The following is a 15,341-nucleotide window of genomic DNA, read 5'->3' as shown; positions in this document are numbered from 1 at the left end:
CTTAGTGGACGTAAAAGATCCCACGGTGTCTATCAGGAAGGAGAGGCGAGTTGTCGCGAGGACACTCAACGAAATGCAAATTCATAACACCTTCAGTGAAATGATGGGCTGGCAAGATGTTTCTGAGTTGTCGAGCCTGTGTCTGAATCTCGGCCCAGCTTAAACTGTCATTCTGGTGTTTCAGAGGCAGAGTGAGGCATCAATGCGTGTGCCGTCGCTCGGATGGACATTCAACTTGGCATCCCGTCTGCCAGCATTATTGGTGGATGTTAAAGATCCCATGGTGTCCTTCATGAAGAGTAGGCGAGCTATCGCCGGCACCCTGAAAAAATTACTGCTCGAGCCTACAGGGGGCACTGCATCAGTGCCACTGCCATGCTCTCAGCAATGATGCAACCAGTAGCCATAGGCTGCATACATGATTGAAGTGGAATTGTAGGCTTAGAATGCCAGTCAAATGGTCAGTTAAAAGCCAGGCACTGCCTGAAAGACGAAGGCCCAAAACCTCCTGTGGCCGATGTCTGGTCTAGTTACGTGGAATTACATGGGGGTGTGGGAGGGATGTCTGATTTTATCAAAAATAGCATTACGTAATTGTCGAATGGCCCCATAATGGTGTTAAATAATCCATGATCGTGTGACGAATTGGCTCGTTCTGATATAACCATGACTGAGGCTGACATGGATAAGAGGTGTGGAGTTTATCTTTTAATAGCGCATTAAATGTGTGTGTGTTTCCCAATTGCACTGTTCATCGTTTAAGAGTGCTTTAAATGCGGGTTTCCCAATCAGCCCATAACCGGATTATTAAAGCCAATTCACTCGCGCTTAATATAAGTCCCATATCCCGAATGACCGAGGAGGTGAAAGTGGACAGAGGGAAAAATATATTTTGTGTGTTGCAGATTGTGACCACAGTGCGATCATTCTTGTTAAATACAGCACAGCACTGTTAAAGAAAATCTCCACTCAGCAAAACAGGCCATTTAAAAAAACGCCATTTTAATTATAACTTTGAAATCCCAGATCACAATGAAAGTGAAATAATAATGGAAATAAGTAAAACCAAGCTTAGACCTCCACTTTCCTTGTCTTAACACTCTCGAAGCACAGTGGTCGTAGTAGGAGATTGGGGTTTTGAAAGCACATCAAATTAACACTGAAGTCAATGAGAAAAAATATTTTACTTTCACTCTCCAAAAAAAGATTTTAAAAGGAATAACTTTTCTCCCTTGCCAAAGGCTGACACATATTCAGGTGGCAGGGACTGGATCTCGCTCTGGGCCATACCCATGTCCGCAGCAGGTCTTCAAGTATGAAAATGGGGTTTCTGGTGCAAAGATTTCACCAAAAGGATTGTTTTTGGTATATATGGTTGAGGGTCATGGAAGAGTTAGTACTAGTACACTGAATGAATCAGGATATTACAGGACTAAAGGAACAGCAGAGAGAGAGAGAGAGAGAGGGAGGGAGGGAGGAAACACCAACAGCAGAGCCGGAGGCCAAGACAGAAGGAGGCGGAGAAACAATGGGTGGAAGGAAGAATGGGGGCAGGAGAGGATGCATGGGGTGGACAAGATGGAAAAAGAAGGAAACTCTCAGGAGGGAAATTTGGAAGGAGGAGGGATTGGGGTGGGGTGGGGCATTCCGCAGGCGGGAAAAAAAGAGGAACAAGCGAGTGGAGGTGAGAATTGTTCCTTGATTTAGGTAGTTTCACCAGAAGGGGTTTGATGGTAGACTGTGTGTGCCCCGCAGAATCCTGGGGGAGACAAAGCACAGAAAGAGCAGAAGGTGCAAAACCAGAAAGGAGGTGGAAGAAAACATAGCGACCACCGACCTGTCGGCGATGGTGAAATGATGAGCCTAAAGATTCAGCTTCATCGCGGGAGATTCCAAAAATAGGAGCACTGAACCTGTAGCTTATCTGGGCCCTGGCCTAATGTTGCAACCTAAATGTGGTAGCATTCTGACTGGTGGGTCTGGAGAAGACTTTTGAAGGAATTTAATAAGTCTGCCATTTTGACCTACTTAAAGTCACGTGACCGGAACGAGCTTTGCAATCCCCGTTACCAGTCAGGAGCAGAACCTTGCTGCCAATTTTCAGCCAGATCGGCCCAACGGTTTGGCCAGAGAAGTCGAAATAGCAAATGGACATTCGTACGGTGCATGATGACAACACCTTACCTGGAATTCCAATTCCAGAAAAGCTAAAAATCTTGAAGGCCTTGGTTTCCACAGCATCAAGCTGAGCAAGATGTGAGGCAGGGGAGCCAGCCGAGAGGGGAGAGCAGTACTCCATCAAGCTGCGGAGCAAAGCCTTGTGGGTGGACAGGAGTTCAGGTGTGCCAAGGAAAAACTTTGTATCACGGAGGATGCTCAATCAGCAGCTGATTTTGGAGGCCAACTTTGTAATGTAGTTTGCTCAAGAAAGATCATGGCTGATCATTAGACATAGGAGTTTGAATGACTGAACTTCCTAAAGAGGATTGTTAAGAAAGTAGAGAGGAAGGTTTGCCAGACGGTCCTTTCAGAGAGAGAGAGTGTGATATTTGTCAGGATTGAAAGACATATTCCAAGTGTTTGATGAGCTTGTGATTTTTTTTCAAGGTCTGAAAAGAGGGAAGACGCTGCAGCCTACTTGTCTGAAGGATGAGGGATGAGGGATGTCATGGCAGAAGGTGGATTCATCAGCAAATACACAAAGGGTATTTTCCAGAGAGTCAGAGAGATTATTGATGAAGATTATGAATAGGACTGGTCCAGAACACTGCCTTATGGCACTCCAGCTTGAAAGGGAGAGGAGATTAAAGGATTCCGTTGAGTGCCATACGTTGGCTACGAGAGTAGAGGAAGTCAAAAATTAATGTGTGGAGTTGGCCTTTGATGCCATAGGCAGATAGTTTGGAGAGTAAGGCAGGATGCCAGACTGTATCAAAATCACTTAACATTTGTCCAACCTCAAGAATATCCAACCCCGATAAATGCGTTCGCTGAATGCGTTCATGAGTTATCACACTCGCAGACACAGAAACAAACATACAAACGAAACAGACATATGACAAAAAGTTTCAATTTTCGTCAGAACAAGTAATGTCGTGCATAGAACGATACTTGCGAAATCCCTAAAATATGTTGTTGACCTTTGGCCTATGTTGACCTTTTGGCTTATGTTGACCTCAAAAATAATTGGTGGTTGGATTTCAATGATCAGATGTGCAAATCCTCTTAAATTTCAAGTCGGATGAAAATTGACGATTTTAGAAATTTGGCCTATATTGACCTGTTTTTTTTTAAAATACAAAATCGAGGCTCGTGTAAGAGGTAACACATTAAACAAAAAACATGAACACACATAAAACATATAATAAAGGGAGCGGGAGACAAGATGGGGAGAGAGAGGGAAGCACACAAGCACAATAACAGTAGAGAACAGGGACATCGGGAGATCTGTGGAAGGGAGAGGGATGGGGGGAGGGGAGGGGAGTAGAGGTACACGGTATAAAGCAAATGGACACCACGAGGAATTTTAGGATTTGGGGTGTATTAACGGGGGTAGAAAACATCAAGGTTTTGTATGGGGTGAAGATAAGAGATGGTGGTGAACAGCTGTTTTGAAGACCTGGAGGGAGGTGTGGGATTTAAGAGAGTGAGGGAGTTTGTTCCAGAGGCGGGAGAAAAGGGGAATGAAAGAGTGAAGGTGAGCAGAGAGTCTTGATTTTGGCAGTTTAACCATAAGAGGGTTGCTGGCAGATCTTGTGAGTCCTGAAGGAATATTTGGCGGACAGAGCACAGGCAGAGCTAGGGGAGCTAGGCCGGAGAGGAGTCGGTAGAAGACAGAAAGACTTCAAACCTGCCTGTGGTGAGCGAGTGAAAGGCCCTCAGAGTTAGCTTAATCCCGGGAGATACCAATGATTGTGAACGCTTTAGTTTCAACAGCGTGAAGCCGAGCTCGGTGTGAGGCAGGAGCACCGGCCCAAAGGGGGGAACAGTATTCCATTGAGCTGCGGATGAAAGCTTTGTATGTGGTGAGGAGCTCAGGTGTGCCAAGGAAGGACTTCGCACGACGGAGGATGCCCAGACGGCGACTGGCTTTGGAGGTCAGCTTGGAAATGTGGTTATCCCAAGAAAGATAATGGTAGATAGTGAGACCCAAAAGCTTGAGTGACAGAACTTCTTCGAGAGGATTGTTGAGAAAATAGATGGGAGGGTTTTCCAGACGGATCTTATCACCATTAAAACTCAAAATAATTGGTGGTTGGTTGAATTAAGTGACAGGATATGCAAATCCCCTTCAAATTTCAAATCAATGAGATGAAAATTGAGGATTTTAGAAATTCTACCCAAGTTGACCTTTGGCCTATGATGACCTTTTGGTCTATGTTGACCTAAAAAAATAATTGGTGGTTGAAGACCGGGGCCACATGGCCTATGTAACCCCACGCACAAAGTTGTATTTGTACCCTGAGTTTGAAGTTTGCAACTTAAAAGATGTGGCCGTGCATAGAACACATACAAACAAAGAGAGAGAGGGAGGGAGGGAAAAGGGAGGGAGAAGGGGGGAGAGAGAGGGAGAGAGAGACAGGGAGAGACAATGGCATTTATATATAGTTAATTTGACATCTGTGGGAAAATTGTATTGCCACACGACCCAGCCCCGAAATTGTGCGAGGGCACAGTGTGAAAAATTTGTGGGGGTGAGACCCAAACTCGGAAGGCACCACAGTGTGGGCAATGGGAATTCGGGTTCTTAGAACCACATAGTTTAAGGGAGGCCGATTGGCAGGGTACGACCCCGGGTTGTTTAAAAGTAAATGTTAGTGGAGTAGTTAGGATGAGAAATCCCTTCGCATCATCCACAGCCATTCACCAAGGAGGACGAGCTCCACACCGAGGCTCTGTAGGCCGATTGAGTAGTAAGACGCATCACGACGTAAGTGGGACGTTGTTGTGTTCCATTCCTTCCTTCCTGGGAGGGAGTTGGGGACGAATTTGGCATAGAGGGGGATATGGGAGACAAGACGTAGAGACAGATTGTAAATACAAGGGGGGCTAGGGTAGTGTAGCCAATGGTGGGGGGTACGGACAGCTAGGGACGAGTTTGCTCTGCTCTCTCTACCTCGTCCCTCGCACCACACCAGGCATGGTGGTGCCTCGTCACCTTGTTTTTCGTGGCCACTGCGTCCTTTCCGTTTTGCTTGTTGTGCCTTGTCTTCCCTCCCCGCCCCAGGACCATTTTGGAGGCCGAACTGTGCAGCACCGTCACACCTGTGCAGCACCTTGCTGCCATGTCCTTGTTTCACACCTGTGCAGCCGACCTGAGCAGCACTTTGCTGCCAAGCCATGTCTTTTGCTGTACCGTTGCCACGTCACATGTATGGACCACAATCCTTGTGGCCTCGCACCTCTGCTGTGCAGCATCTTGCTGCAAAATCATCTTGCACCTTCGGACCACTTGTTTGAGTGGCACTGATGCCACGCAGTTGGACCACGTGGGAGTGGCCATGCTGGCCAATGGAAAAGCATTGTTTACTATCGTGTGCCAGGTATGAAGAAGATGTGTAAGCTGAGATGGTCCTGATGCTTCATATGGCCTGTATGCCGGTCAGGGCCAGCCGGTTTTGTTAGCCGCACACAGAAGACGCAAGATGCAAGATGCCAGCAGCAAGTGCCACAATGAGTGCGTTTTGTTTTTCTCTCCTCCAATTTCTTCCCAAAGTACAGGTCCTGGGTCATAGAATTGTAAATATACGTGCATGTAAATATAAGAATGTGCCCACCGGCTATGTGTTTAGTTTGAAATTCCGGAAATACTCGGGTAGTTGTGGGTGTGAATCTGTTAGAGTAGCTGCTCAACGCAATAGGGGGGGGGGCATATTTAGTGTTAAAAATGTCGCACACATGGGTCAGAGTAAATGCTAGGGGAATTACACCTATGTGTCACATTTAAAAGTAATGGTTAAATTTGCATGCCAGGCTCTACCGGTCGTTCCATTGTTGGGGTCGACTCTGGACGACTCTGGTGAGAGAGGGGTGTAGTGTTACGGTTTTGTGAATAAAGGATGTCCCCCCTCGTAGGTAGATGCACCACAACATGTAGCCTCGTTGTAGTTCAGTTATCTCTTAGTAAATGTAAGCGTAGTCCTTTCCTGTGCTAGTTTTGTGTTGAGCAGGCCAGTGAGTTAGGTGTTCTTTGAGCTGAAATACCATGTGCTCGGCCTGGAACAAGTCTGGCAAGGCCGAAGGGAGGAGCTGCAGGGGGAGTGGCCGGTAAGCCGTGATCCGCCAATCAGAGCTCGAGGGAAGTGGCTCACAACGGCAGCGAGAGGAGGGGCTTGGAACATTCGGGTAGGACCGGGGAGGGGCTATATAAAACCCTGCCTCGAGCCCCAGGAGCAGACAAGTCAGGGGACAAGTCAGCAGCAGACAAGTCAGAGTCGAGGAATGAGCAGAGACTGTGAGAGCCAGAATCGGGGGGAGAGAGAGAGAGTGCGTCAGAGCTGTTGGCCCACCGCGAGTGGATTGAGTCGCTTGTTATAGCCGCTGTACACGAATTCCCTGTGCCCTGCGCTCTGCTGCCTGTATTAATCACGCGGTGTGGAGACGATCCACCCCGGAGCCACCGACGCCGACGACCCTCCTACCTGGGCTCCCTGCATACGTGCCGTGACCACCAGAGGGCCACGCCGGGTGAGCTGTCCGGGAGCGACCGACGGCAAGGCGCGTTTGGCGCGCGAACTTTTCCTTCCTCATTTTTCCCCGCATGAGTGAGTGGGCCCTTTGTCTGGGATTAAGTTACAACTGCTTAAGTGCCTGCTCTGTGTCTCTTCGCCCTGTACATTATAAATAATCCCGTGTTCTTCCTCTTATTTGATCGTTCCCGTCCTTTCACTATTGCCTTAGCATCGCACGAATAAAACCGCTCAAATCGGGTTCAATAAAAGTAATGGCACGAGTCACGTGACACGCACACCGCTCGGGCGTATTCGATTAGTGTGGCTTGTGCGAGGTCCGGTCCCCGTTTTCGTGGCAGCGTGGGTACCAAAAGTACGTGTGGCATCGACCCGATACCCTTTTACACGTTCACTGTGGGAGTGGCGACTCGGCCTCGTGGACACGAAGACCCAAGGGGGAAAAGGGGCTTAACCCCCCCTCTGTACGTCGACGGGCTTCGGGGGATCCGCAACAATATATATATCTTCATGGAATAGTTGCAATAAACTATAATAATAATAATAATTGTATTGCAGGTGTGCAAGAGGGCGTAGTTGCGCAATGTCGAGGAGGCAACGGAACCGCTGCCAGTACTGCCGTCTCTTGAAATGCCTGAGTATGGGAATGAACCGCAAAGGTATGGTTTCACCTGAAGGACCCTTAACGAGCAACAAAGATCAGTCGCACAAGATTTGTCTTCACAAACAATTGAGCTAGTTTGGAGCTTTCATGTACCTGAAATGTCATCTCGATGAAGCTTCTTGCCAGCTGTTTGTAAGAACGCAGATGAAGGTTGATCTAAAATTAATGTCAACATCATTACTTTAGTAGCAGACAAACTGCAGTGATCGTGAGACTTTATATTGATATTGCTTTCAAAGCAAGCCTTGAAATACATTTTTTATATTTTATATACAAAGTCGAGGCTCCTGGAAGAGCTAGAATACAGAACTGATCGGAACATAACAATAAGAACATCGTGGTAAAGGGAATGAGAGGGGTAGAGACACACTAATAGTAGGGTAGAGGGAGACAACTGAGGGACACTTGGATAAAGTACACAGGAAGTGACCAACGGGGATGAAACAGAAATTTAATTTAAAAAACAAAAGAGATGGAGATGGAGTAAACCACAATAACCTGGAAAGGAAGGGATGGGTTTGAGGAGGCTTACTGAGGGTAGAAGAGATCATGAGTAAGGATTGAGGATGATCTGGGGTGGTAGCGAAGAGGGGGGGGGGGGGGGAGAGTGAGGAAGGCTTAGGGTTTGGTGTGAGGCAGGAGTGCCATCCTAAAGTGGAGAGCAGTGCTCCATCAAACTGCAGCAGATGAAGATCTTGTTGGTTGCCAAAAGTTCAGATGTGCCAAGGAATGGCTTTGCATGACAGAGGATACGCAGACTGTGACTGGCTTTGAGGCCAACTTGGAAATATGGTTTTCCCAATAAATATTATGGCTGATGGTTATGTGATGGCAAAACTTTGAGTGAATGAAATTCTTCAAGAGGTTTGCGAAGGAATTAGATGGCAAGGTTCACCAGATCATCCTTTCAGAGAGACATCGTGTGAGATTTCTCAGGATTGAAAGACATATTCAAAGTGTTTGACCAGCTCCTGATTCTATCAAAATCTGCAGAGAGGGAAGAGGCTGCTGCCTGTCTGTCTGAAGGATGAAAGATTCTCGAGCAGCGGGTAGATTTATCAACAAAGAGACGAGGACTTTTATAGAATTGGAAAGATCGTTGATGATGAGGAACAAACTGGGTCTACGACACTGGCACGACAGGGAGAGGATTAAATTGAGAGCATACACTGATTACGAGAGTAAAGGAAGTTGGGAAGCCTTAAGGAGGTGGTCTTAGATGCCATAGGCAGAGTTTGGAGGTGCGGTGCCAGACTAGGTCAAATGCTCAATATAACCAGACGGCCTTGATCTATCTCATGTACGGAATTGAGGGTCTCCATCGATGGTTGAGCAAAAGTAACAGGTCCAGGGTGGAGTGATCGGATCTGAAAACGAACTAATGATCTAAGATTAGGCCGTTGGAGAAAAGAGAGGATTTGATGTTAACTGCATTGATGGATTCCATGACTGATTACAATTGGAAGTAACGCAATCGATCTGAAGTTAAGACGATCTGTTTTGGCACTATTTTTGTATATTGCTGAAATGTTGGCTCAATTCCACAGTGACCTAGAGCAAATGATAAGGTGAACAGAGCATAAACGATTCGCAAGAGCAGCAGCGCATAATTTTGAAGAGGTCCCGCCATCTAGCCAATTGGTATGGTGAGCATTGAATTTTCCATATATGAGGAAGAGGGAGTTGGAATGGGTGGTTATAAATTTATCCATGTTGGGTGAGGGATATAGATCAATGGAGTTGTCACTGTTGGGAGGACAGGGGGTTTGGAGGGGCAAGAGCAGTGAGAAATGCAGTTCTTCATGCAAACTGCAACTCCGCCACCAGGATGGGGCTCAGGCCCGTTTAACCAGGACAGGGAGAGAAAGAGGAATTCAGGGAGGTCGTGGTAGGAAGGATTCTCTGAACCAGATATTGCCTGGGTTAATAGTGGTGGCTTGGATCGAAAGATCTATCAGATTTGAGCGGAGGTCTTGGTTATTGGAGGTCCATACGGTTCAGGCACGGGGAGGAGGCGCTGTTATTCAAGAATAGTCTTCTGCTTTGTTCCACACAAATGTGATTGAGGCTAGCGTTGTGTTATTTGTACAATGTTGTATGTTCTTTTTACCATGAGACAAGCTGTATGGGTTTAACCCTAGTCTCTCTCAGCCATCAGAGAGGATGGGATGCCTGGAGGTCGGAACAAAAGCATCGGTCCCGTGCAGGTATGACCTGAGCGATTTAACGAAAAGCTTTGGTTGAATGGCTATCGGTTCAACTTCAATGCATCCGGTTTTAAGTGCAAAATCAATCACCCATAACCATCAATAACTCCATTTGAGGCCCATACTATTTACAGAGCTCTAGGGTGTGTCAGTAAATCAATATACCTTGCTAGACTAGAACCGATCCTCGATGGGTCATCACTTTGATGTGGGATAATCGACTGAAGGTGCAGGAATTTGGAATTTGTTCAGGATGCTGGCAATAACTCTCCTCCCTTTCACGAAAGATACCGTGGGATCTGTAACGCCCACCAATAACCAGCGACGGCACATGAGTCCTGCTGAACGGCACACACACTGATGCATCTCCCTGCATGCGGAGCACCAGGGTGACAGTTTACAGCTTGGCCGAGATTCATATGTTCTTAGAATCATATATTACAAAACAAATTACTTAAAATCTTGCTGTTTCTTATTTCCTCAATGAAAGAACTTGTGTCGTCACAAAACGTGATAATTGGCTTCCTGTTTTTCCAATCAAAATGGCAATTGTGTCGGTTTGGAGTTGATGCCTGTGGCCAAGGCTGTTATTTTAAATGTAGATTTCTCCAGGTCGAACTCTGTGAATTCAAAATCCTCTGGAAATTGCTTCAATGCAGCATCCTTCATTATCACCAGGAAGGGCGTGTAGTCAATAACGGTCAAATACTTAGTACAGTATGTGGGATTTGAAGCTGGTTTCCAACATGATGGGCCAACAGCTCGGATGGAAACAATAGGCAGGCCACTCTGTATTAACTTGAAGGTACCCGATCTAACAGGTTGAGATGGTTTGGTCATGTGTTGAGGAAGGATGAAAGTGACTGGTTGAGAAGAGTGATGGAAATGAATGTAGAAGGAAGTAGAGGACGGGGAAGACCGAGAAAGACTTGGCTGAAGATGGTGGAAGAAGAAATGCGGGCAAGGGGGTTAACAAGGAGAGATGCAGAAAATAGGGCAAAATGGAGAAGATTGTCATGGGGACCGCAAGGCTAACCCCCGCTCTAGCAGGGCAAATGGCCTTTAAAATGCATGTTGTTGTTGTTGTTGTTGTTGTACCCGATCTAAACCCCTCAGATATCGGCTGATGAAATAGAGCGAATCATGACCGGCCAGGAGTTCGACGACGACTCCCCCAGCTCCGGCCCCAGCTCCATGCTATTGGACAATGCCTTTATGGGGAGCACGGTTGGAGGCGAGGGGTATACGGGATATGGTTACCATGGTGATGGGTACTCTATGAGTGGAGATGGTGCAGAAAACACTTGTGTTGGGGGAGAGGGAGTGCTGGGTGCTCGTCCATCTCCTGCTCCAACTCCAAGCTCTGGGTGAGGCTCTGGTACAGTAGTCATCTCAGTGCTGTACTACAATGTACCACAAAAAGCACCAAAACATTTCAGTAATGCCGCGAGATCATGCACCACATTGTAGCCGTACAACTTGACAAAATTATTGTTTTGATGGCTTGGTAGATTATGAAGATTTTTTTAAAAGTTACCAATAATTGCAGCATCATATCATATCTCTCTCTCCCTCTCTCTCAATTTGCCCCGCTGTAGGCGTATCCCAGATGGAAATGGTGGGGGAATAGGGTTGACCCCTCTTCGGGCTCCTCCTCCACCGCCGACTCTGAATCAGGGGGGAGTTATCCACCCCTCACCCTGTCCTCGTCCCCCACATCCTCCTTCCACCATCACTCCTCTGCCTCCTCCTTCTCCTCCTCACCCTCTTGTCGCTCAAATTTTAGCAGCAGAAGAACCAGAGCCCCTCGTCCCTCCATTGCAACCCCCCACTGGGTGAGTGAGCACCGAAACCTTTCCACTCCCATCTACTTTTTTTCTTCATTTATGATATGCTGTGTTATACTATTCATATTTTTCCCCTCCACTTTTCTCTACTTCCTACCCTCTTCATCTCTTACCACCTCCTCAGCGGGGTAAGTCGAACGGAGGTTTTAAGTGCCATTTGTGGCCTCGCTGATGCTTGGCTTGCTCGTCAGGCTCGCTGGCTTCGTCGGCTTCCTCTGTACGCCGAACTCAGACCTGGAGAGCTATCTCGACTCCTCGCCGCTGCTTGGCCCCAACTCCTGCTCCTTAGCTCGCTGTCCCCTCCTCCAACTCCTCCTCTCGCTGGTCTCTCGGCCTGGCTTCAGGGCTACAGCCCCAGCCCTCAGCACTTGGCCACGTGAGGCTCATTAATCCTGTCTGGTCCATGGACCTCTCTCACACATCCCCTGCGTTACTTTGGAGCACTACACCTCCCTCTCCCCAATTAATGTCACAGGTCCTGTAGGCAGATGAATTATTCAATAGAAATTCCCTCGTGCTGTGGTATTTGTGAAGCTTTGACGTTATGTGTGGCTTCGCAGATCATTTTAGGGTGCAGTAATTGTGTGTGAGGTTTCGTACCAAAACTTCCTGTTATTCAGTTTTCCCGAAGAAGGAATGGCGGTGGCGGAAAGGCTGGTGTTTATCCTGAGAAGGACGTCGGCTTTGCGCCTTTCACCCGAGGAGCTTGCTTGCATGAAAGTCATCGCTTTGCTTAACCAAGGTGCCAGATACTGACCCCGAACCTGTAAAAGTGAAAGATACCTCGGCTACACTAGGGCGCTGATGAGATTGTAGCAAATGCCAGGCAACATTAGGCCACGGACCGCTTGGCTTCTTTTCGCAGGAGCATTCAAAATGAGCCGTCTATGTCGACAATCTGAGAAACATCGAAGAGCTGAAGGAAAAGACAAGATCTGAGTTTAGCAGGATCGACGGTGACGCATTAAGGGACATTCGTGCATTCCGAAGTGAAAAAAATTCAAAATTACATCGGTATTAATGGCGAACGATTCACTCAGCTGTGTTTTAATGTGAAAGTGAAATAAGGAATAAAAAGATAAATATCAAATCCCACTTTTCCACACTCTTTACATTCACAGATGAGTGCAAATTGGACAGCCAGCTTAACATTACCTCTGCAGGATGGAGTCCATCCCCATGAAGCTTGCCCTTGCAACAAAACGTTCATATTTTTCGGTTTACTTCATTCACGGATGATCATTATTGCAAATCATAGTTTTGAAATAAAATATTTTTAAAAAATTAAAATTAGAAAAAATAAAAATAAAACAACAGAAATTCCATTGATATTTGAAGTAAAACCTCAAACAAAAGTAAAACCTTATGACCATCCATTATTATTATGATTTTGACTGTTATGGCTCCCAAATGCAAATCTTTATTTACATTTTACTTCGTGATAAAAGGGTACACGATTAATTTTTTTAAATGACAAAAAGATCCCATTTTAACTCTCTCCCCCTTCCCACCCCATATCAACCAATCAGAAGTCCCGGGACTCGGGGCCGTGGCCAGTATAAACAAGCGCTATTGGATGCTGTGCCAGGAGTTCATTGAAGGGCGACAAGGAGGAGGGGGTGGGGGGATGCCTGGGGTAAGAGGAGCAACCACAGTAGGTGGCCGACCCTCACCTCGCTTTCCTGACCTCATGGTGTGTCTCCCAGAAATCCGTTACGTTGCTGGTAAGTTTGACACGCGTCCAACAATTCACACTCACGTCGCTTCACCTGCCATATTTCTTCACTTCCTTCTTATTGTTTTTCAAATCCCAATTTTTAGTCTATCGATTTATTATTAGCGTTTGCACTCTTCTTTCCTCCATGCTTTCACAGCCAAAATGGTGTCCATTCCTTTGGAGCAGCTGCCTGTCATGTTAAAGGCCGTGCTTCATTCCTGCAAGCCACGCCCACTAGCGGATTAGCCACGCCCCAGCCAACCGACCTCTTCCCCACGGTGAACCAAATACCAAATCATTTATGCGGAATGTGTATGGTCCATCCTTTTCAGTGGAGGAATTTCGACCTTAAGTCTACCTCATGTCACTTTCTGATTAGTTTAATTTCACAAGTTCAGCACGTAGCTTTACTTCACCGAATAGTTATGCTGGTTCCAGCATGATCATTGGTTATGGGTATTTGTGATGATTATAACTACTTATTCCAGTGCAGTGTTAGAAAACGATCGGTGCAACACGTGTTAGAAACTTAACTTGCGCCCATTAATAGACGTTAATGAGTAAAAGTGTGGAGTTTGTTGCAGTTCGAGTTGCTTAGTGTAATCAGTGTTGTTTGTGAAATGAATTGAAGTTTTTCTTGATATGAAAAAAAAAAAACCCCTTATTTTCTGACTTTAAACTTTGACGTTGCTATACCGATATCTACCTCAGTTGATTCTGAAGATTTTACCTGTAAACGCTACAAATAGCACGATTACCTCAATACCAGCTGCCTGTAGGGCAGTATAGCAATGGCTGCCTTTTGTCCAATTCTACCTCAACTCACTACTGAACCGGGCAAGTTAGGCTCGGTGGTACCTAAAGGTGGTGCGTTTTTGGTTTTGTAAACTATACAGCTGGTATATGCACGATTATTATGTCCGGTGGCCGATTGTGGAACTGGCCACACGAACGTTCCGAATGCGGCGAGCCATTCACCCTGGAGTTGATCAGCAACACTACCCAGCAACAGTTTGAATTATTACTAGTGCGATTAACCTCATTTTTAAGATTACGGAATAAAATAACTTGCTTTGTGGACTCTGACCTTTGACACTTGATTGTAATTTCCTTTTTCCCCCCATTTACTTTCATTGCACCCCAATTCTTTTCCACATGAATTCTCTGTCCTGCATATTCCCCATTCTATCCTTCTCCCTCTTTGGTCCCATATTTTTCTGTCTCAGGAATTGATCAAATAAAGAGAATTCCACATTATTTGTCTCTTGAAGCTGATTAACAATCGAGCAAATGGAGTCATTTTGAATATGATTGCACGTTTTTCATTTACAATATCTCATTGGATGGTACATTACTTGAAGGAGAGACATCTCGGTGCAGACAGCGACAGAGTAATGAAGTTATATAGCTGGTGTGCTAAGAGGTCAGGCTCCCTGGATATAGTGTGGTGAGTTTGTATAGTGTGGATATTGCTTTGTCTCACATGCGGCTCGTGTCCGAGTTTGTTTCATTGTTCGGAAGCGCTGACTATGCCCGGCTGATGCAGTGCCCCCGTAGCTTGTGCCAAGAATTTCGTCGGATTATCGGCGATGAACTCCAAGACACAATGGGCAGATGGGCAACCCAGCTTAATATCCATCCGAGTGACGGGGCACTGTGATGCAATGCCCTGCTTGTAAAGCACCAATCAGACAGTTTATAGTCTGGTCGAGAATCAAAATGTGCCACCACTGGCATCATTAACGGTTAAAATGGCAGCCTTGAGATTTTAGTCTTGAAATTGAGCCCCCAGTCGGCTCAATGTTATGTATCTTTAAGAGGTATATGTTATGTATCTTATCTCAATGTATCTTCAAGAGGACGTTAAATAACCAGGTGGGTTGACTCAGCCAGTCATCCTTCCGAGGTCGGCAAAACGAGTACCAGCTTACTGGAAACAGGGGGCACTGCATCAGCGGCACATCCACACTTCCAGTAATGATGCAACCTGCAGCCACAGGCTGCATACGAAATATATATATATATATATATATATATATCATCCTGTGAAGGTATGTAACATTGCCAAAATAATGGAACCCAAGAAAATTAATTGCATTCGACAAGATTTTGAAGATTTTCCCTCTTTTTCAAGATTTTCCCTCGAGCAGGGAAAATGGCCTTAAAATGCCTGTTGGTGTTGTTGTTTGTTGTTGTTGATTGACAACAAGACAAGAT

The 15,341-nt window shown here is 46.1% G+C and overlaps 1 protein-coding gene across 2 annotated transcripts in view; it reads left to right on the top strand.

Annotated features, from left to right (window-relative positions):
• Positions 1–14,381, top strand: part of NR6A1 (nuclear receptor subfamily 6 group A member 1) — a 51,592-nt gene extending 37,211 nt beyond the window's left edge. The window contains exons 1-9 of one of the 2 annotated variants that reach the window (XM_078779972.1): positions 5,520–5,677; positions 7,248–7,348; positions 9,505–9,560; positions 10,677–10,927; positions 11,159–11,395; positions 11,532–11,783; positions 12,028–12,149; positions 12,937–13,131; positions 13,282–14,381. In XM_078779972.1, coding sequence (XP_078636098.1) covers positions 5,646–5,677; positions 7,248–7,348; positions 9,505–9,560; positions 10,677–10,927; positions 11,159–11,395; positions 11,532–11,783; positions 12,028–12,149; positions 12,937–13,131; positions 13,282–13,370 — 1,335 coding nt within the window. In that variant the 5' untranslated portion in view covers positions 5,520–5,645 and the 3' untranslated portion in view covers positions 13,371–14,381. Of the gene's footprint in view, positions 1–5,519; positions 5,678–7,247; positions 7,349–9,504; positions 9,561–10,676; positions 10,928–11,158; positions 11,396–11,531; positions 11,784–12,027; positions 12,150–12,936; positions 13,132–13,281 lie in introns of those variants that run through there. The other variant, XM_068120282.2, reaches the window with a different exon arrangement.
• The last annotated feature ends 960 nt before the right edge of the window (positions 14,382–15,341 follow it).

The sequence above is a fragment of the Myxine glutinosa genome, chromosome 6 (genome assembly GCF_964187855.1).
Source record: "Myxine glutinosa chromosome 6, kmMyxGlut1.1, whole genome shotgun sequence".
Taxonomy (NCBI): Eukaryota; Metazoa; Chordata; class Myxini; order Myxiniformes; family Myxinidae; genus Myxine; species Myxine glutinosa.
The sequence above is the reverse complement of the archived record's forward strand: the minus strand, read 5'-3'. Positions and strand labels throughout refer to the sequence as shown.